The sequence below is a fragment of the Pristiophorus japonicus genome, chromosome 13, assembly GCF_044704955.1.
Source record: "Pristiophorus japonicus isolate sPriJap1 chromosome 13, sPriJap1.hap1, whole genome shotgun sequence".
NCBI classification, from domain to species: domain Eukaryota; kingdom Metazoa; phylum Chordata; class Chondrichthyes; family Pristiophoridae; genus Pristiophorus; species Pristiophorus japonicus.
In genome coordinates this window covers 157,943,918-157,966,583 of record NC_091989.1, presented here as the reverse complement: position 1 = coordinate 157,966,583, position 22,666 = coordinate 157,943,918, and the positions used below count along the sequence as shown (strand labels likewise).

The 22,666-nt window shown below is 44.9% G+C and overlaps 1 protein-coding gene across 2 annotated transcripts in view; it reads left to right on the top strand.

Annotated features, from left to right (window-relative positions):
- The window catches only part of adat1 (adenosine deaminase tRNA specific 1), a 79,785-nt gene extending 57,598 nt beyond the window's left edge, over nt 1-22,187 (top strand). For both annotated transcript variants that reach the window (XM_070898199.1, XM_070898201.1), the window contains exon 10: nt 21,011-22,187. In XM_070898199.1, coding sequence (XP_070754300.1) covers nt 21,011-21,143 — 133 coding nt within the window. In that variant the 3' untranslated portion in view covers nt 21,144-22,187. The remainder of the gene's footprint in view (nt 1-21,010) is intronic.
- The last annotated feature ends 479 nt before the right edge of the window (nt 22,188-22,666 follow it).

Genomic DNA, 22,666 nt, shown 5'->3' with positions numbered 1-22,666 from the left:
TGAAGTATACATTACCAAATCCTGTTCCCTTTCTATGATCACCTGAAAGGGTAAAGACGAGACTCCCCTTTGCAGCAACCAACCATCCTCAACACTCCTTCCAGCCTCAGGGCCGAAAATGTCCTTCGCCCAAAATGGGGCGCACCGTCCGTTTTATAGGTGCTCCGTCCGCCCCTATGCATGGGGCAGACATTCTGCCGATTTACAGCTCTTTGGTTTCTGTTTCCGGTCAGAGCAGGGTTAGTGTCGGGAGAGGGGCGGAAGTGCGATCGGGTCAGAGTGGCCGCCACGAGCAGGACGGAATTGGGGGGCGGGCGGAGCGGCCGACGCTCCAAGTCATCAGCTTGGATGTGCCGCTTCACATTAACACATCACAACATCCCTCCCTTTCAGTTCAAGGTGAAGGCCGCTGCGAACTCTGCAGCCACTTTAGTGACAAACACTGGGCCACCATAGAGGGTTTTGGCCCGGCCAGCGGCCTAGCACCCAAGAAGGGGGTGCCAGGCTGCCTGTTGGCAACCTGGCCCAACCAGCGGGCATAATTGTTGGCCAGATCCGACAGAAAAAGCTATCGGGGATACTGACCAGCGACAGTGCCATTCCCGCGAAGTAATTCCGCAAGGGGCAATTTCCGAAAGGGGGGTCACCGATGGTCGGTAAGGGGTCAGCGCGTGCATGACGTGGTGGGAAAATGGGCGGGGTGGTCCCGTACACCGCTCCAAAACTAAAGGAGGGCAGTATACAAAATGGTGGCCCCTCCGCGCCTTACCGATCCGTGGCCGCCTCTTTGAGGCGCTCACACCCTTATAGAAAGGGGCAATTTTGTCCCCCTCATGTCCAAAGATAGATTTTTTGTCTCAAAGACTGAACTTCCTCAAACTGAGCATTTGGAAAACCAAAGTTATATGATTTGACTCTCGTCAAAATCTCCATACCTTTTGTCCTGACTCCCCTCCCTGGCTGCTGGCTTAGGCTGAGCCAGATGCTATGCAACTTTGGTGTCAATTCAACCAGAGCCAAGTTTCAAATTTTATATCCATCACCAGGACCTGCGGGAAGGAGAAAGGAGGACAGTAGGAGTATGCGTGTGTATGTACTAGACCCATGCAGCGGAGCCTGGTCTCTAATCGTCTTGGATCCCCTTGCCACTGGACCAAGACGTTGCTCTGACAAGCCCGTGTGGTAGCTAACATGCAATGGCCACCCCAGGTTAAAAGAATTCACGCACAGGCATCTTCCACCCTTCAAAATGAAGTTTGGGACCTGGAATGTCAGGACCCTCATGGACAACCCTAACAGCGACAGTCCGGAATGCCGCACTGCTATCATTGCCCGGGAACCGAGACGTTTCAACGTAGACATCGCCGCTCTAAGTGAGACCCGGTGGGCAGGGGAAGACCAGCCCAAAGAACAAGGTGGTGGTTACATCTTCTTATGGAAAAGTAAACCAGAAGAAGAACACTGCCTCCGTGGGGTAGGCTTCGCCATAAAAAGTGAGCTTGTGGGCCGTCTCAGAGACTCCCCTTGCAGAATAAACAAACGCCTCATGACTCTTCGGCTCGCCCTAGCCCAGAACCAGTGCTCTACGGTCTTCAGCACGTACACCCCAACGCTGGAAGCTACGGATGAGACCAAAGAGGAATTCCATTCCAGCCTTGAACAATCCCTGTCCCGAGTCCCAAAGGGCGACAAGCTGATCCTCCTTGGCGACTTTAATGCCAGAGTTGCAAAGGACACTGATCTTTGGGGAGGTGTGATCGGCAGAGAGGGGGTAGGGAAAACCAACTCCAAAAGTACCCCCCTCCTGATGAAATGCTTAGAACATGGCCTTGTCATAACCAACACCTTGTTCCGTCAGAAAGATAAGTATAAGGCTTCATGGCAACACCCTCGCTCCAAGCACTGGCATCTGCTGGACTACGTCATCATCGAAGCAAGGGACCGCAAGGATATGAGCATCACCCGCGTCATGTACAGGAGCTGACGACTGCTGGACGGACCACCGCCTAATCCTCTCTGTCGTCATCATCAACATAGCCCCAAAACAGCGACAACAACAGAAACAATGCCGCAGGAAAATCAACGATGGAGCACTCAAAGATCCAGCTAAGAAAGCCCTATTCAGCCAGCACCTCACTGCAAACCTGACTCTCCACCCTCCCCTCCCCCCACCTCCCGCCGCCACCCTCCCCCCCCCCCCCCCCCCCAGAGACGAAGAGTGTCCTCAGTGCCTGGTTTACTCTCGAGGCCTCCATAATTAGCAAGTGAAAAGACGCTCAGTCACTCGACCAAGAAATGCCAAGACTGGTTCGACGAGAACGCCCAGGAGATCCAGGAGCTAATAAGCCGCAAGCGCAAGGCATTCTTGAACTAGAAACAGCAACGCAACTCGAGAGCAAGAAAGCAGCTCTACAGATGTCTGAAGGCCGAGATCCAACACAAAACCCGCAACCTAAAGAACAGATGGTCGGTGGAGAAAGTACAGGAGATCCAACAGCTAGCCGACAGCCACAACATGCGAGGATTCTTTAGCGCAGTCAAGACCACCAACAGCCCAAGCACCCAAGGTCCTACCCCACTGCTGGCCAAGAATGGAGAGGTACTCATCAAAGACAGAGAGACAGTCAGCGCCCATTGGAAAGAGCACTTCGAAAATCTCCTTAACCGAAACTGTGTCTTCGACGTGAATGTCCTTGACTCCATCCCGCAGCATGCTACCCACCACCATCTCAGCCCAACCCCAGTCCAGTATGAGGTAGAAAAGACCATCCGACAACTGAAGAACAACAAGGCCTCAGGAGCAGATGGAATCCCCGCCGAAGCACTAAAATATGGCGGAGATGCACTACTGGCACAAATACATGATCTCATTTCTCTTATCTGGAAGGAGGAGATCATGCCAGGGGATCTGAGACGCCGTAATCGTGACCATCTTCAAGAAAGGTGACAAGTCCGATCGCGGTAATTACAAAGGAGTTTCCCTGCTGTCTGCCACGGGGAAAGTCATCGTAAGAATCCTCCTCAACCGTCTTCTCCCTGTGGCTGAAGAGCTCCTCCCAGCGTTGCAATGCGGATTCTGCCCACGAAGGGGCACAATGGACATGTTCTTCAACGTGCGTCAAATTCAAGACAAATGCAGGGAACAGCACCAACCGTTGTACATGGCCTTCTTTGACCTCACAAAGGCCTTCGACACTGTCAACCGTGAGGGATTATGGAGCGTCGTCCTCAAATTCGGCTGCCCTCAAAAGTTTCTCACCATCCTTCGCCTGCTTCACGGTGACATGCAAACCGTGATCCTGACCAACGGATCCACCACAAACCCAATTCACGTTCGGACTGGGGTCAAGCAAGTCTGTGTCATCACACCAACGCTCTTCTCGTTCTTCCTTGCTGCAATGCTCCATCACACCCTCAGTAAGCTCCCCAGTAGAGTGGAACTAATCTACAGAACAAACAGAAATCTGTTCAACCTCTGCCGCATCCAGACCAGATCCAAGGTCGTTCCATCCTCTCTCATCGAATTACAGTACACAGACGATGTTTGCGTCTGTGCACACTCGGAGGCCGGACTCCAAGCCATCGTCAACACCTTCACCGAAGCGTACGAGAGCATGGGCCTTACACTAAATATCCGTAAGGCAAAGGTCCTCTACCAACCTGCCCCAGCCACTGTTCCTCCGATGATCAAAATCCACGATGAGGCCTTGGACAATGTGGACCATTTTCCATACTCAGGAGCCTACTGTCAACAAGGGCAGACATCGACGACAAGATCCAACACTGCCTTCAGTGTGCCAGTGCAGCTTTCGGTCGCCTGAGGAAGAGAGTGTTTGAAGACCAGGACCTCAAACCCAATACCAAGTTCATGGTCTACAGAGCAGTAGTGATACCTGCCCTCCTATATGGTTCAGAGATATGGACTATGTACAGCAGGCACCTCAAAACACGAGAAGTACCACCGACGTTCCTCCGCAAGATCCTGCAAATCCATTGGCAGGATAGGCGCACCAACGTCATGTTCTTGCTCAGGCCAACATCCCCAGCATCGAAGCACTGACCACGCTCGATCAGGTCTGTTGGACGGGCCACATTGTCCGCAAGCCCAATACGAGACTCCTAAAACAAGCGCTCTACTCGGAGCTTCGACACGGCAAGCGAGCCCCAGGTGGGCAGAGGAAACGCTTCAAGGACACCCTCAAAGCTTCCTTGGAAAAAGTGCAACATCCCCACCGACACCTGGGAATTCCTGGCACAAGACCGCTCAAAGTGGAGGAAAAACATTCGGGAAGACACCGAATGCCTCAAGTCTTTTCGCTGGGAGCAAGCTGAAGCCAAGCGTTGACAGCAGAAGGTGCGCGCGGCAACCCAAGCACCCCACCCACCCATTCCTTCAACCACCATCTGCCCCACCTGTGACAGACTGTAGGTCCCACATTAGACTCATCCGTCACCTAAGAACTCCTTTTTAGTTTACTAAGAAATTTCTTGCAGATTATACATGTCATTCATCATAAACAGTATTGTTACTGAAGAAACATTTTTGGTTTCTGAAGTTTAATAAAAATGATCTGCCAAAAATGAAAACTAACAGAGATAATGCATGTTTATTTTTACAAAAATGGTGGACAGATTAATTCTGCTTAGATTTTCTTTGTAGCAGGTTTTTGGAGAACTCATTAATTGGATCTTCAACCTTACACAGATAAAGATACTGTTAATGAGCCTTCAAGTTTTGTTTACGGTATAATTATGATAAATTGAATTCTGTTCATTAACATCTTCAGCATTTCTAAACATGTAGCTTCTATAGCAGTCAGGGCTGCTACTATCACCTACTTTCAAGTAAAAAGGTTTTACTGAGCGTTTTTTAAATTTAGGAAAACATTTTGAAGGTTTGAGGTAATGTATATCATGTGATATTGCAACACACAATTTTATTGGTCATAACATGGTGGTGTGTTTAAACAAGATGAAAATAAATCTTTCTGGCACTTAAAGACCAGCCTTCATGAAAGGTAAATGCTTTGCAGCAGTTTCACTTTGAAAAGATGAGTTGTTTGGTCACAGGTTACAACCAGTTTGTTGGTTGTCCTGACAATCGATGCCTTATTGAGTCCAATAATGCAGATTGGGAATTTTTTTTAACATCTTATGTATACGCGCTTTATTTTTACCATATGAGGAACTTACTTCAGAGTGCAATTAGAAACTTTGCACAGATTATAGGGCTCAATTTTCCCCAGTGATTTGCGCTGTTTTTTGGCGCACGCGCTTTTTTTGGCCTAAATTAAAGAATCCAAGTTTCCCCAAAGATTATGCGCCAGCGTAACTCAGTGAGTTATGATTTTTTTTAGGTTAGTTTTTTTTGCATCATAGGGGGCGTAACGTGATGTCTGCGCCAGTTTTTCACATTTATTGCAAGTTTGACCAACTTACATTTTTCGTAGGACGGCGTATGTGACCACTCCCAAAAAACATTCTGGGCACTTAAGAAAAACCAGCGCACATTAAAAAATCGGCGCAGAAAGACGCCGTTGTTTTTAGGCAACATTTTGGAGGGAGTCAAGAACACACACATGTGCATCATGAAGCTTATATTTTTCCAACTGAAAACGCAGAAAATGGAAGTTTCATGCAATTCTTTAATTTTGGATTTTTTTTTTTTAAAGTACCACGCCACCACCGGATGTCTCCAAACCGAGGTCGAGGGTCGGAGCATCGACCGGCAGAATCGGTCCCTTGCCCGGACACAGGGGCTCGGGTCTCGGCTTCAAAGGAAGCCCTGCGGGGTGGAAGCTGAACTGAAGGCATGAAAAGCCTTACACTATTCAGCAAGCAGCATGAAATGAAGCCCGGAGCGGTGGGGGCGGGGATGGTGTGGAAGCCAAACTGAAGGCTTAAGAAGCCTTACACTGTGCAGTAAGCAGCATGAAATGAAGCCCGGGGGGTCTGGGGGAAGCTGAACTTGAAGGCATGAGAAGCCTTACACTATGCAGCAAGCAGCATCAAATGAAGGCCAGCGGGGCGGTGTGTCCCAATCAAAGCAAGCCTATTACGCATGCTCACACCTGGATGTGGTCCATTCTAGGGCGTCGATCTTGGGGAGAGAGACAACAAAGAAGCTTGTCCTGCCTGCTGTTTTGAGCTTCTTGCAAAGGTACAATTTATTCATGGGGGCAATACTGACAATGCCATACCTCGTGCAAGCCTTCTGCATGATGGTGCTGCGGAGGAGACAATTGATTCAACGTCATCGCATGAGGAACCTTCGAGCACGTGGGATGATGGGCAGGAGGCTTTACCCATGTCGGGTATATCGAAACAGGCTGTACCTGCACCTGAGTGATGCAGACTGCGCGAGAAGGCTGCGTTTCCGCAAAGAAGTTGTAACCAAGATCTGTGAATTAGTAAAAACAGACCTGTACCCTAGAAGCGTCAGGAGGACTGCTTTGTCAGTTGAAGTGAAGGTTACAGCTGCACTTTCTCATTCTATGCATCTGGATCACTCCAGGCCACAACTGGGGTTGTGTGCGCCATTTCTCAACATGCAACACATATCCGCATTCGGCAGGTGACTGCTGCACTATATGCCCGGAGGAATGACTACATAAAATTCAGCATGACTGCCCAGACAATGCATGAAAGGGCTGTGGGCATCTCCAGGATTGCGGGCTTCCCAGAGGTACAGGGCTGAATTGATTGTACCCACATCGCCTTGCATGCACCTTTGTAGGAATCCAAGATGTACAGGAACAGAAAATGCATCACATCATGTCAATTGATGCCAGATACCCTGGGAGCACCTATGATGCGTTCTACGCGAGAGCGCTATATCTGCCATGTTTCAGCAGCAGCCAGAAGGGCAGAACTGGCTACTGGGAGACAAAGGGTACGGCCTCACCACCTGGCTCATGACGCCCCTACGCGTAACCCGGACGGAAGCTGAGCGGGAATACATGTCGCACATTGCGAAGTGCAGCATAATAGAGAGGACCATTGGCATCTTGAAACAGCTTTTCCAATGCCTGGACCATTCTGGAGGCTACTTGCAATACTCCCCTGAGATTGTTGGTCAGTTCACTGTTGTGTGCTGCATGCTGCATAACTGAGCCATCATGAGGCAGCAGCAGCTGGTAGTAGAAGACCCACCTGAGGTGAGAGTGGCTGATGATGATGAGGAAGATGCAGATGTCGAGGAGGAGGACGAGGAAGCCATGCAACTACCTGAATCCAGAGCAAGGCGGCAGAGGAGGGCAGGCCGTCGTGCCCCTTTAACGATTGCTCAAGCCTTGTATCAGCAGCTCATCCGTGAACACTTTGCTGCCTGAAGGCTCAGCGGTGACTATTCCAAATGGACCATGTTTACTGTTTGGACCTGTTCCGTAATGTTGTGTTGTGTTAATGGAACAAATAATGGAAATGATTCAGTTATAATTTAAAATATTCAAAAGCTTAACCAACACTTGTTTGCACTTAACTTTAATAAAAATACTCTTGTATCAAACTTTAAAGTTTTCAGTTAAGGTCACTTACAAACTTTAAGATTACTTACAAACTTTTAAACTTGGAAGTTTACATAACTTACAAAAAAAAATTAATTTGAAAACAGTTACAACAACAACAATAATAACAACAACAACAGCAGCAAAGAAAAGCTGTATCCATCTCTCCTCCACTTTATTCTAAAACCGCCCACTCCGCTTGGTCTTGTTGACTCCACCCCTGCCCGCAGGCGGTGGCGTAGCGTTTCTCGGGTTGGTACCAAGCTTATTCTTTCGAACATCTCGAGTAATGCGCACTTCTTGATGGGGGGGTGGGGTTGGGGGGCAGGCAATAAGGTGGAAAACCCGGCTCTGGGAGGGCCTCTTCAGAGGCTGGTCTGAGGATTGGAGTGGGAGTGGCAGTTGATTCTGTCAATGGGTGTGGGATCTGGACGTGTTCCTTTATTGCAGCAACTAACTCCGACATTCCCACCTCATGTGCCTTGATAGTGTCTCAACTACTTCGAACATTCCCTCCCTCATGTTCGCCAACAATGTCTCAGCTACCTGCGACGTGCCCTCCCTCATGTTGAGCAACAGCGCATCAGCTACCTCTAACATTCCTTCCCTCATGTACTGACATTGTATCCGCTGCCTAAGACATTTCCCTCCTTCATGTTCCTGGACAGTGTTCCCATTTCTCGTGGAGTGTTGTTACTTCTCCCGACAGTCCCGATACCTCATCACCCACCCCACTGATGGTGTCCAGGAGTGATCGCATAAGGTCAATGCTCTCTGCACTCAATGCCATCATCTGAACCACATCTGCTAGATCCTGCAACTCAGGAGAGTTCTGTCGAGCTCTCCTTCCCCTCCTCACCCTGGGTGTGCCTCGCTACATCCCACTAGGACCCGCAGCCTCGGACGGTGGGGCCCTGGGTGTGCCTTGCTGCATCCCACTGGGACCCGCAGCCTCAGACGCTGGGGCCCTGGGTGTGCCCGCTACATCCCACTGGGACCCGCAGCCTCGGACGGTGGGGCCCTGGGTGTGCCTCGCTACATTCCACTGGGACCAGCAACCTGGGACGGTGGGGCCCTGGGTGTGCCCGCTACATCCCACTGGGACCCGCAGCCTCGGACGGTGGGGCCCTGGGTGTGCCTCGCTACATCCCACTGGGACCCGCAACCTCGGACGGTGGGGTCCTGGGTGTACCCGCTACATTCAACTGGGACCAGCAACCTCGGACGGTGGGGTCCTGGGTGTGCCTCGCTACATCCCACTGGGACCCGCAGGCTTGGATGCGCTGCACCCCACTGGAATCCCCAGCCACGGACAGTGGGAAACCATGGAATGTCCCAGCAACACTCGGACCACTCGGAGAAGGGGCTGGCACCTCAATGGGCGGCACCTGCACCTCCTCCAAAGTGAGTACAACAGTGGGGACTTCATCCATCACCTCCAGCTCCCCCTCACCCCCATGCTCTTGGTCTGGAAGGTGGGAATGGAAGATGTTCTCCTCTTCAGGCTCATCCGCATCTGAATCATCTTCCGCATCGGCTTCAGGGGTTGGCCTCAAGTTCTGCAAAATATAACAGAACAGACAAAAGGTTAGCAGCAGAGGAGGGGGCAGGGTGGCATGAGTAGGCTCACACAGCGCAGGCAGCAGGCTGATTTGAAGGACCACGATGAATGATAGCACATTGTAGCTGACAGAGACATCCCCATGAACTGAAGCATGGCTAGCCCGTGCAGTACTTAACATTTAGTAAAGCCAGACTGTGGAATTTGCAGGACTTACCCTCTCCCTCGAGTGTGGGCCCAGCTTGTGCAGTGGTGGTTACTTTTCTCCAGGCAGGACCCATCAAAGCAGCGACCCTCTCTTCCAAGGATATCAGTGGGTGCAGATTTGCCGGGCCTCCTTCTGTTCGAATTCTTTCCCTTTTGTTGTGTGCCATCTTCCTCTGCAAAGATGAAAACATAACTTTTTAGAGAGGGCGTCTTCTGCTGGGTGGGACACATACCGATGGTCACATTTACAATTGCAATTCTATTGAATAAATGAAAATATTACTTACACTAACTACTTGACCAAGGTCCTGCCACTTTTTGCACTGGTCTCCAGACCTCGGGGTGGTCACCATTGCAGAGTAATATTCTGAAAGTTGGTTCTAGCGTTTCTTTTCTTTTGGTGAAACTTTTATGTGACCTCTGTTGGTGTCCAGCTCATGCCATCTGGCCTCAATTACAGTAACTAGTGCCTCCACTTCATCCTGTAAGAAATTCTTGATCCTTGAGCAGTGTTGCATCTTGTATTGCAGCTCCGATTTTTCCAATGAGAATTAAAGTTCTCATATAGAACTGACTCTTTAAAACTGACCAAATGAAGACCGGGAGCTGTACTGGGCATGCATAGCAATCATGTCAAAAACATCCTGGTTTTTTTCCGCGCATGCGCAGAAGGGGGATTCGTTTTTTCGACACAGACATTGGGCTCCACCCCCCGAAGCTAAAGGACAGCCTGCACGGCGCTAATTTCAAAAAATAGAACGGGGAAACTTGCTACTTACTTTTTTTGGAGTAGTCGGGGCCAAAGGAAACGGGCGTAACTCTGGCAATACTCCAAAAATCGACATTGGAGAAAATTGAACCCACAGTCTGTAGTAGATCTTTATACCAAACAGATGATTGTGGGTTTGAGCCCCTGGAATACACTTTGCCTACGACATGAGCTTTCAGCTCACTCATGACTATTTAATAGCATGTTTCAAGGGTTCTTAGACTAGTCTGGTAAATGGACAACTCTCACTATGGCAGATATTTCATCATCCTTTTTTTATCTCATAATATTCCTGTGAAGCATCCTGGAACGTTGCACTATGTTAAAGGCGCTATATAAATACAAGTTGTTGTTGTAGAGAAATTGGTGGCAAGAGAACTAATATATTCACATTTATGCTGAGATCCACTCCCCTTCAAATCTGTGGGTGGATTTAGCAAAGCCACCGAGTTGTAACGGTGATCAGTACAACTTAGAATCAAATACCCCATACTCATCTTCTTGTTTTATATGTTTAACTCACTTAGCCTCCTTTTAGAACTCAGTGGTCTATAACTTGGACTCAGAACAAAAAATACACAATGAAATTCCATAATGGACTAACTTTAAAGCAGAACCAGCTGAGGTATGTTGTCATCTTGGTGGAGGAAATCAGAGAAAAGCTGGTCCTGGTTTTTTCCCACCAGCGTGCTCCCTTCCTGGCTTTTAAAAAAAAAAAATGTTTTAACGAACCTGCTCCCCTGACGAACTGGAAGAGCACATGCGCAGAACACTTCCGGTTCTTTGGTAGCAGTCGCGTCCTTTTTTTTTTGGGTTGGATCTTCCTTACTGCTGCTGGTCTTCCTAGCTCCAGTAAAAGTTTTACTCTGGCTTATTCTGTGGTCTCATTGGTTCAGAGCCCATTGACGCCCTAAAGTTTCCCATGGCTTTGTCTGATGAGTTAATTTTGACCTAACCCCCTTTTCGATGGAATTGTATTCACTATATAGACACAGAAAAGGTTTTCTCTCCGTTGCTTTTAGTCCTGACTTTGTTACGCCACTCACCTTCCCTCTACTAGGGGACCGAGGGTCTAGTGAGAAGGAGGAACTGAAGGATATCCTTATTAGGCGGGAAATTGTGTTGGGGAAATTGATCGGATTGAAGGCCGATAAATCCCCAGGGCCTGATTGTGTGCATCCGAGAGTACTTAAGGAGGTGGCCCTAGAAATAGTGGATGCATTGGTAATCATTTTCCAACAGTCTTATCGACTCTGGATCAGTTCCGAACGTAACACCACTTTTTAAAAAAGAAGGGAGAGAGAAAACGTGTAATTATAGACCAGTTAGCCTGACATCAGTAGTGGGGAAAATGTTGGAATCTATTATTAAGGATGAAACAGCAGCACATTTGGAAAGCGGTGACGGGATCGGTCCAAGTCAGCATGGATTTATGAAAGGAAAATCATGCTTGACCAATCTTCTAGAATTTTTTGAGGATGTAACTAGTAGAGTGGATAAGGGAGAACCAGTGGATGTGGTGTATTTGGACTTTCAAAAGGCCTTTGACAAGGTACCACATAAGAGATTGGTGTACAAGATCAAGGCACATGGTATTGGAGGTAATGTACTGGCGTGGATAGAGAATTGTTTGGCAGGCAGGAAGCAGAGAGTCGGGATAAACGGGTCCTTTTCGGAATGGGAGGCAGTAACTAGTGGAGTACCGCAGGGCTCAGTACTGGGACCCCAGCTCTTCACAATATATATTAATGATTTGGATGAAGGAATTGAGGGTAATATCTCCAAGTTTGCAGGTGACACTAAACTGGGTGGTGGTGTGAACTGTGAGGAGGATGCTAAGAGGCTGCAGGGTGATTTGGACAGGTTAGGAGAGTGGGCAAATGCATGGTAGATGCAGTATAATGTGGATAATTGTGAGGTTATCCACTTTGGTGGCAAAAACACAAAGGCAGAATATAATCTGAATGGCGGCAGATTAGAAAAAGGGACGGTGCAACGAGACCAGGGTGTCATGGTTCATCAGTCATTGAAAGTGGTCATGCAGGTACAGCAGGCGGTGAAGAAGGCAAATGGCATGTTGGCCTTCATAGCTAGGGGATTGGAGTATAGGAGCAGGGAGGTCTTACTGCAATTGTACAGGGCCTTGGTGAGGCCTCACCTGGAATATTGTGTTCAGTTTTGGTCTCCTAATCTGAGGAAGGACGTTCTTCCTATTGAGGGAGTGCAGCGAAGGTTCACCAGACTGATTCCAGGGATGGCTGGACTGACATATGAGGAGAGACTGGATCAACTGGGCCTTTATACACTGGAGTTTAGAAGGATGAGACGGGATCTCATAGAAATGTATAAGATTCTGACGGGACGGGACAGGTTAGATGTGGGAAGAATGTTCCCGGTGTTGGGGAAGTCCAGAACCAGGGTACACAGTCTTAGGATAAGGGGTAGGCCATTTAGGACTGAGATGAGGAGAAACTTCTTCACTGAGAGTTGTTAACCTGTGGAATTCCCTGCCGCAGAGAGTCGTTGATGCCAGTTCATTGGATATATTCAAGAGGGAGTTAGATGTGGCCCTTACGGCTAAAGGGATCAAGGGGTATGGAGAGAAAGCGGGAAACGGGTACTGAGGTGAATGATCAGCCATGATCATATTGAATGGTGGTGCAGGCTCGAAGGGCCGAATGGCCTACTCCTGCACCTATTTTCTATGTTTCTATGTTTCTCTTAAAGTCTTAACACCTTGCCGAAGTATGGTTCCACAGGTGTTGAGTGACCTCCAGTTCAGATGGGCCCATTTCTTCTTGTATGAGCCTAGATAGTGAGTGTCATCAAACTAAGTGCATGTAGGCAAACTTCTAGCAGGAGTTGCTGGATAGCATTCTTGAGCAAGAATTCAGGGCAGTTTTCAGCTCCCTATCTAAGAGGCATGAAAGCCAATTGTAGTATCCCGAGTGCCAGCTGATTCAGCACGGAGCGGGGATTGAACCTGGGGGTGACTTATATGCTCAAACTTTCTGTGTAAGTGCCTAAGAACATAATTAACTCACCATTCTCTTTCTGTTTTAGTTTGCACAGTGGTGCTTAATTAGTATCTGTAGTAGGTAAAAAGGGATAATTTAAAATAAGAGTAAACAAGTTTGAAATTGGTCTGAATTAAAACATCCTGTAGTCAGTTTTAACCCTAACTGGGTGGGTGCGCAGTTAAAAACAAGCAGGTTACTTACCCATTCAGATGCCAATTATTTCCGATTTGAACCTCCAGGATTTTGAAGGTGGTTGAGATGTCCACCTAAAGCAGGCAGGAGCCTCATAAATTTATGAAAACCAGGGTTTGATTACATTAATTGGACAACTTCTATAGATGGAATTTTAACTCTCCCCGATCGGTGGGAAAGGAGTAAGGGAGAAGATGAACTGGAACAGCTCCATTTCCTGCTCCGTTCCTGCCAATTGTCCCTTTTAACATCGCATTGAATGCAAATCACAGTCCCATGACATACACGAGATCCCAATGTCATTTTAACCTGTTCCTGTGTGGGGTGTAGCTGTCTGAAAGCCAGTGAGGGCCTTTGAGGTAAGTTTAAAAACTGCTGCATAAAAATTCTGAGCTAATATTCTTTGGGAATAAATGTTGTTTGCCAGAGGGGCATGTTTATGAGACTCTTTGATGCTGAGCTCAGACATTGTAGCCAGTCACTTGTGGTAATGATCACCTGTACATGGTTCTAATCATTGGAGATTTGACAAAAAGAAAACCTGCCTGGTGCAGCACCAGATCAACAACACGAGCTACAAATCCATTGTGAAAAGCAAGAGGGCATAAACGATAGATTGAAATAACTGGGGGGGGGGGGGGGGGAACGTTTTGGGGAGAGAATAATAAAATTATTAAAAGTACACGAATCTTCAGCAATTACTGCAAATGTATCATACGAAGTAAGGTCAAATAAAGACATTTTATAATCTAAGTGAGAATAAGGGGTGCATTTTTACTTTACATAAGAGCAGGTGTAGGCCATTTGGCCCTTCAAGCCTGCTCTGCCATTCAACAAGATCATGGCTGATCATCTACCTCAACTCCACCTTCCCGCACTTTAAAAAAAAATTTATTCGTTCATGGGATGTGGGCATCGCTGGCAAGGCCAGCATATATTGCCCATCCCTAATAGCCCTTGAGAAGATGGTGGTGAGCCACCTTTTTGAACCGCTGCAGTCCTTGTACTCTTACAACGCTGACTTTGTTGTAGCAGTTTGGTACAACTGAGTGACTTGCTGGAGCACGTTGCTGTGGGTTTGGTGTCAGATGTAGGCCAGACTGGGTAAGGACGCAAGATTTCCTTCCCTGAAGGACATTAGTGAATGAGATGGATTTTTACGACAATCTGGTAGTTTCATAGACACCATTACTATACTAGCTTTTAATTTCAGATTTATTTAATTAACTGAATTTAAATTCCCCTAGCTGCTGTGGTGAGATTTGAACTCGCGTCTCCAATTTATTAGTCCAGACCTCTGGATTACTAGTCTAGTAACATAACCACTATGCTATCGTACCCTAATATCCCTTAATACCCCAAAATTTATTGACCTCTGTCCTTGAATATACTCAACGACTGAGCATCCACAGCTCTCTGGGGTAGAGAATTCTAAAGATTCATAACCCTTTGAGTGAAAAAAATTTCTCCTCATCTCAACCCTAAATGGCCGACCCCTTATTCTGAGACTGTGACCCCGTGTTCTATATTCCTAGCCAGGGGAAACATTTTCTCAGCATTAACTCTGTCAAGCCCCTTAAGAATTTTATATGTTTCAATTAGATCACCTCTCATTCTTCTAAACTCTAGGCATTATAGGCCAAGTCTACTCAATCGCTCCTCATAGGGCAATCCCCTCATCCCAGGAACCAGTTGCACTCCCTCTAAGGCAATTATGTCTTTCCTTTTGTAAGGAGACCAGAACTGGACACAGTACTCCAGGTGTGTCCTCACCAATGCCCTGTATAATTGTAGTAAGATTTTTTTACTCTTATACTCTAATCCCTTTTGTAATAAAAGCTAACATACCATTTGCTTTCCAAATTGCTTGCTGTACTTGCATGTTAACTTTCTGTGATTCATGTACAAGGACACCCAGGTCTGAATGCAAACATTTCCCAGTCTCTCACCATTCAAAAAATATTCCGCTTGTTTATTTTTCCTACCAAAGTGGATAACTTCACACATCCCCCACTCTCTTCCATTTGCCATGTTCTTGCCCACTCAGTCAACCTGTCTATATCTCTCTGCAGTCTCTTTGCATATTCCTCACAGCTTACTTTCCCATCTAACTTTGTACCATCAGCGAACTTGGATACATAAGACTCAGTCTCTTCATCTAAGTCATTAATATAAATTGTAAATAGCTGAGGCCCAAGCACTGATCCTTGCAGTACCCCGCTAGTTACAGCCTACCAACCCAAAAAAGTCCTGTTTATTCCTACTCTCTATTTTCTGTCCATTAACCAAACCTCAATCCATGCTAATATATTACCCCCAATCCTATGAGTCCTAACTTTGTGTAATAACCCTCTTGTGTGGCACCTTATTGAATATTTTTTGAAAATCCAAATACACTACATCCACTGGTTCCCTCTTATCCATCCTGCTATTTACATCTTAAAAAAACTCAACAGATTTGTCAAACATGATTTTCCTTTCATAAAGCCATGTTGACTCTGCCTAACCATAGTTTGATTTTCTAAGTGCCCTATTACCATGTCCCCAATAATAGATTCCACCATTTTGGCTACTACTGATTAGGCCAATAGGCTAACTGGCCTATACTCGTTTTTTTCCCCCCCCTTTTCTTAAATAGCGGAGTTATGTTTGCTACCTTCCATTCTTTGGGGACTATTCTAGAATCTAGGAAATTCTGGAAGATTAATACTAGTGCATCCACTATCTCTGCAGCTACCTCTTTTAAAACCCTAGGATGCAGGTCGTGCCATCCTGGGGATTTGTTGCCACTTAGTCCCATTAATTTCTCCAGTACTGTGTCTTTACTTGGACTGATTTCTTTAAGTTCCTTATTCTCCCTAGACCTTTGGTTCCCCATTATTTCTGGAATGTTTTTTGTGTCTTCAACCGTGAAAACAGATACAAAGTATTTGCTTAATGTCTCTGCCATTTCCTTTTTGCCCATTATAATTTCTCCTGTCTCTGCCTCTAATGGGCCCACATTTACTGTCACTGTTCTCTTCCTATTTACATACCTATAGAAACGTTTCTAATCTGTTTTTATGTATCTTGCTAATTTACACTCATATTCTTTTTTCTCTTTCCTTATCAATTTCTTGGTCCTCCTTTGCTGAATTCTAAAATCCTTCCAATCCTCAGGCTTACTACTCTTTTTGGCAACTTTATAAGCCTCTTCCTTTGGATGTAATACTATTTTTAATTTCTCTTGCTCGCCACGGTTGGACCACTTTTCATGTGGATTTTTGTACCTTAAAGGAATGTATATTTGTTGTAAATTATGTATGTATTCTTTAAATGCTAGCATCATACCTTTTAATGTAATTTCCCAATCTACCTTAGCCAGCTCGCCCCTCATAACTACGTAGTTTGCTTTGTTTAGATTTAAGACCCTAGTTTTGGACTTAACTAAATCACTTTCAAACTCAATATAACATTCTATCATATGGTACTCTTCCCTAAAGACCCCTTTACTACAAGGTTATTAATTAACCCTTTCTCATTGCACAATACTAGATCTAAAATAGCCTGTTCCCTAGTTGGTTCCTCAACATTCTGATCTAGAAAACTACCTTGTATACATTCCATGAACTCATTCTCCACACTATTACTGCAATTTGGTTTGACCAGTCTATAATGTAGATTAAAGTCCCCCATGATTACTGTATTACCCTTGTTACATGCACCTCAAATTTTGTGATTTATATTGTGTCCTACATTACAACTACTGGGGGGCCTATAAACAACTCCCAACAATGTTTTCTGCCCCTTGCTGTTTCTTAGCTCCACCCAAACTGATTCTACTACTTCATTTTCCGAACTGAGATCCTTTCTCTCTACTGTCTTTATCCCATCCTTTATTATCAGGACTACCCCTCCTCCTTTTCCATTCTGCCTATCTCTTCTAAAAGTTAAGTATCCTGGAATATTTAGTTCCTAACCTTAGTCACTTTGCAACCATGTCTCCGTAATGGCAATCAGATCAAGCCTATCCATTTCTGTCTGCGCTATTAATACATCTATTTAGTCGCAAATGCTTCGCGCATTCAGATATAGACCTTTGACTTTTTCTATTTTTCTCTGGCGTCACCTTAGTATGATTCCACAGGAGTGATGCCCTATCAATGATGCCCTATTACTTTTGTTACACTCTCTGAACCTTCCTGACACACTCTGCTTATTGTTACCCAAAACTCTGCTCTGCTCTAGAGCCTTGAAATTTCCCTTGCTGCTTTTAAATTGACTCTTTCCTGAATCTTCCCACCCTATCTCCTTCATTAGTTTAAAGCCCTGTCTACTGCTCTAGTTATTTGATTCGCCAGGACATTGGTTCCAGCCCAGTTTAAATGGAGCCCGTCCCAATGGAACAGCTCCCTTTGTCAGTCATGTGATATATTGCCTTACTAATGTTGCCCTAATACAACTGTAGGTAAACTGCTGTAACATTTAGACTCCCGTGGAATCATACTAAGCATCAGAAACTGCATTCTATGTCCAGTGAGTACTTCCATGGGAAATCTAGTATAACTTGAGATTTTATAACAATATAGTGGATCTTCGGAGGCATAGCTCAAAGTGAGGAGGGGGAAGGGAAGGTTTCAGGTGTGGCTAGCTTTGAGAAAGTAGCATGTCAGATTAACTGTTGTAAGCATGGGGTGAAATTTCAAGCTTCCCGCCTGGCTGAAACAGGGTGATAGCTTCCTGAAAATAATCGGTAATGACCTACCACCCTGTTGTGGCCGCAACAATGTTTCCTAAGGGCCCACTGCTGGCAGCAGCAGCAGGCCCAAGTCAGGCGCTAGGCGTGATTAAAATGTTAATTAGGGTCCTCTGACGTACATAGGACCCAGATTGGCATTTTTGGACGGAGAGTGTGCTGTGTATGCTCTAACCAGCATTAGTTGGCAGTTGGGGACATCTTAATTTTTGAGTGCTAAGGAGGAGCAGGACTGCTCCTCCAGGCTCCACATACCCAGCCCGGGCTGATACCTCTCTGGCTCTCAACCCCTCTCCCACCCCCGTAAAATTTTAGCTATGAGGAAAGATTGGATAGGCTAGAGTTGTTTTCTTCGGAACAGATGAGGCTGAGGGGAGACTTAATTGAGGTGTATAAAATTATGATGGGCCTAGATAGAGTGGATTGGAAGCTCCTATTTCCCTTAGCAGAGAGGTCAATAACAAGGGAGCATAGAAGCATTAGATGGGAGTTGATGAGAACTTTTTTCACCCAGAGGGTAGTGAGGGTCTGGAATGCAATGCACTGCCTGAAAAGGTGGTAGAGGCAGAAACCCTCATCACATTTAAAAACTACTTGGATATGCACTTAAGGTGCCGTAAACTGGAAGGCTACGAACCAAGAGCTGGAAAGTGGGATTAGACTGGATAGCTCTTTTTCGACCGCGCAGAATGGTCTCCTTCTGTGCCGTAAATTTCTATGATTCTATGTATTTGTTGGGTTATGGAATGGATGAAGCAACAGCATGGCTGTGTAAAGGAGTTGAGAAAAGTTTCTAAGATGCACTCAGAAATAGTGAAGTTAGTGTTTTGTTAATTGGTGTCTAGAAATTTGAACCATCCAAAATGCTTTATACCATAGGGACATTTTTATTTTCCCCTGCACCCTACAGACACATGCCATATACAAAGCTTTATTTGAAGTTCATCCTCTGGGTGAAAAAAGTTCTCCTCAACTCCCCTCTAATGCTTCTATGCTCCCTCGTTATTGACGTATGCAGTAATAAAAGAGCATCTACATTTTTTTAATGTTCTTGCAATGATGAATTCAAACCTAAATTGCGTTTTATGACTTTTTGAAAAAGATTATTTAATTCTCATCCTTGTGTTTAAATCTCTTCATGGCCTCGCTCCTCTCTATATCGCTAACCTTTTTCAGCCCTACAGCCCTCCTAGAACTTTGCATTCCTCCAACTCTGGACTCTTGTGTCTCTCCCATTCTCCTTGCCTTCATTGGCGACCATTCCTTCAGCTACCTAGGGCTATGCACTGGAATGTCATACCTAAACCTCTCTGCCTCTCCACCTCCCTTTCCTACTTTTAATTCCTCCTTAAAACTCGCTTCTTTCACCCATCTTCTAATCACCTCCTAATAATTCCTTCTTCAGCTCATTGTTCACTTTTGGCTGATTATTGTGAAGCACCATGGGGCAGTTTAGCACGTTAAAAGCACTATATGAATGCGAGTTGTTAACTTTGCTGTAATAACAATATATTTGAAATTTAGTAAGTAACGTGACGTTCAAATCTGTTGCAACAGTAAGCAATGAACTTGTTCAGCATGTGGAACCAGCTTCATATCTCAATCTACAACATAATCACTTAAATAAACTGCAGACATTGGGGGAAGACTTACTCGATGCACTGTGTAGTGAAATTGCATACACAATCTTTCTAAATGTACATGGTTTCGCTATACACAATGCACAAATTAAATTTTCCCCTTTTGTACCTCTTGATATTCTTCTGTCCAATATCATAAAACAGATTATTTGATCATTTTCACGTTACTGTTTGTGGGAGCTTGCTGTACATAAATTAGCTGCTGAGTTTCCTATTTTACAACAATGACTACACTTCAAAAATACTTAATTGGCTGTAAATCGCTTTGGGACATCCTGAGGTTGTGAAAGGTGCTACGTAAATGCAAGTCTTTATTTGCAGTTTAACAAAAAAGAGCAATTCAAGTGTAGCACTATACTGTGTCTCCCACATTACTTTTCCGTATATCTCCCAAATTATCTAAGATGAATCCGATTGAATGAGTTGCATGGTATTTTAGCTCCAGTGTAGGTGAATTCCCAGTTCCTAATTTCAATTGGGCCACTTAGCACTACACTGTGAGAGGAAGAAGAAATCCGATTGGAACCTGTGGAGCAGGTTTCCAGTGTATCCTCACTGAGCAATGTATGGTGGAGAAATTGATTTGAGGGAAAAACAGGAGAATAAATAGATTGAAGCCAGGAGGAAAAGCCTGAGAGATCCCTCAATGTGTCTCACATAATTTTGTTTGTTTCTCTTTTGAAATAAGTCAGTTACTGGGCTTTTCCATTGAGTGTTCTAAATCTTCCCCTTTCATATTCCAACAGATGACAATTTGAAATAAAATCCTTCTAGAACAAAATAAATATCTACAATCAAACTGCATTATAACCAAAGTTTCCAGCTTCTATCCTTCCTGCCCCACCATTTTCAGCAGTGCTTACGCGTTTTTATTGTTAGCAAATTTGTTTCCTTTAGGATTGCTCTTAACACTAAACCAAAAATCCATACTTTTGGTGAGGTTTTGTCATTTCTTTTGGGTTTGAACTGAAAACAGAAATCCTTAATTATAATACTGCAGGAAAATTAAAATAGATGCCAACATGTATAATCAACAATATTTACCAAAAAAAGCAAATGAACAGACATTGAGAAACTAACATACAAGGTCTATTTGTACCCTATAGCTACAAGAAATTACAAGTTGCTGACATGCAAAGTGTATCCATATTCTGCAGCCATAAAAGCAGACGCATCGCACAACTCTAAACTGTCTGGATGAAAACTAAATATAAAAAGAAAAAATGTCATTTAAAAAAGTCAACTCAATCATGAGAAACTTCTAATGTATCTGATTACTTGTCTTAGTGTATTTTACTCATTGTTATTTTAAGTTATTCATAAGAATAGCTTTTTGCATCGTTCCTATTATTGAAATCTATGCTTCTCTTCCTTTTAACAGAAATAATATACTAAAAACCTATTGGGAATTCAAGGATGCTGCAGCAACTTATCAGGAAGCATGGAATGAAATACAGAAGCAAGCATTCGTCACCTGGATTAGAACCCCAAGGGACTTTCTGCAATTTCAATAGAAAGCAAACAGTGGAGTAATATGACAAAATTAATGAAAGCCAGTGCCATTTGGATGAGTACACCTGGGGCACAGTAGATCCAAAATTAGCATCGTGGAATTTTTTTTAAGATTGACATTGTTATCTTGCACTGGATAAAATGTATACAACAATCAAATTGCTTTTTATAATTGCTGGGCTTTAATACTGGTGAGCATGGACTTGTACATCTGTCTAGAAAGACTTGTGTAATAGCCGGAGTTTATAATTTAAATGGATGCAGTGCAATTAACAAGCAAAGATAAAATAGTAACGATGAATTTTGATGAAAAATAGGAAAGCATCACTATTGTTTCCATCACAGTTGTCTGTTCTATGACATTTTGTTTGCTATCAAATTTCGACGGGTTTATAAATTAAAAAACAGAAAATGCTGGAAAGATATAGCTGGTCCTCAGGTTATGTAGAAAGATGATCAGTTAACATTTCAGGTAGAGAATCTTCATCAGAATTTAGAAGGGATTATGGTTTTTTTCATTACAAATTTAATTTCATTCCCCAGTCTTCTGATTGAAGCCAAAAGGTTTAATCGGGAGTTTGTTGGTGTCAAGCTCTAATAGTGCTTTACCAGACTTTGATGGAGTTGTACTGTTGTGATAGATAGAACTGATTGACATTGTCCAAGCATGGCATTAAATAGTTTGTATATGATAATAGTTATGCAGGTTGGACGTTTTTATTTTTATTTTAGTTACTTAAGTAAAACCCTTTGTTAACTGACACTCGATTGCTGTAATTGGTATCAGGGCATCAATCATAGAAACATAGAAAATAGGTGCAGGAGTCGGCCATTCGGCCCTCGAGCCTGCACCGCCATTCAATGAGTTCATGGCTGAACATGCAACTTCAGTACCCCATTCCTGCTTTCTCGCCATACCCCTTGATCCCCCGAGTAGTAAGGACTACATCTAACTCCTTTTGAATATATTTAGTGAATTGGCCTCAACAACTTTCTGTGGTAGAGAATTCCACAGGTTCACCACTCTCTGGGTGAAGAAGTTTCTCCTCATCTCGGTCCTAAATGGCTTACCCCTTATCCTTAGACTGTGACCCCTGGTTCTGGACTTCCCCAACATTGGGAACATTCTTCCTGCATCTAACCTGTCTAAACCCGTCAGAATTTTAAACGTTTCTATGAGATCCCCTCTCATTCTTCTGAACTCCAGTGAATACAAGCCCAGTTGATCCAGTCTTTCTTGATATGTCAGTCCCGCCATCCCGGGAATCAGTCTGGTGAACCTTCGCTGCACTCCCTCAATAGCAAGAATGTCCTTCCTCAAGTTAGGAGACCAAAACTGTACACAATACTCCAGGTGTGGCCTCACCAAAGCCCTGTACAACTGTAGCAACACCTCCCTGCCCCTGTACTCAAATCCCCTCGCTATGAAGGCCAACATGCCATTTGCTTTCTTAACCGCCTGCTGTACCTGCATGCCAATCTTCAATGACTGATGTACCATGACACCCAGGTCTCGTTGCACCTC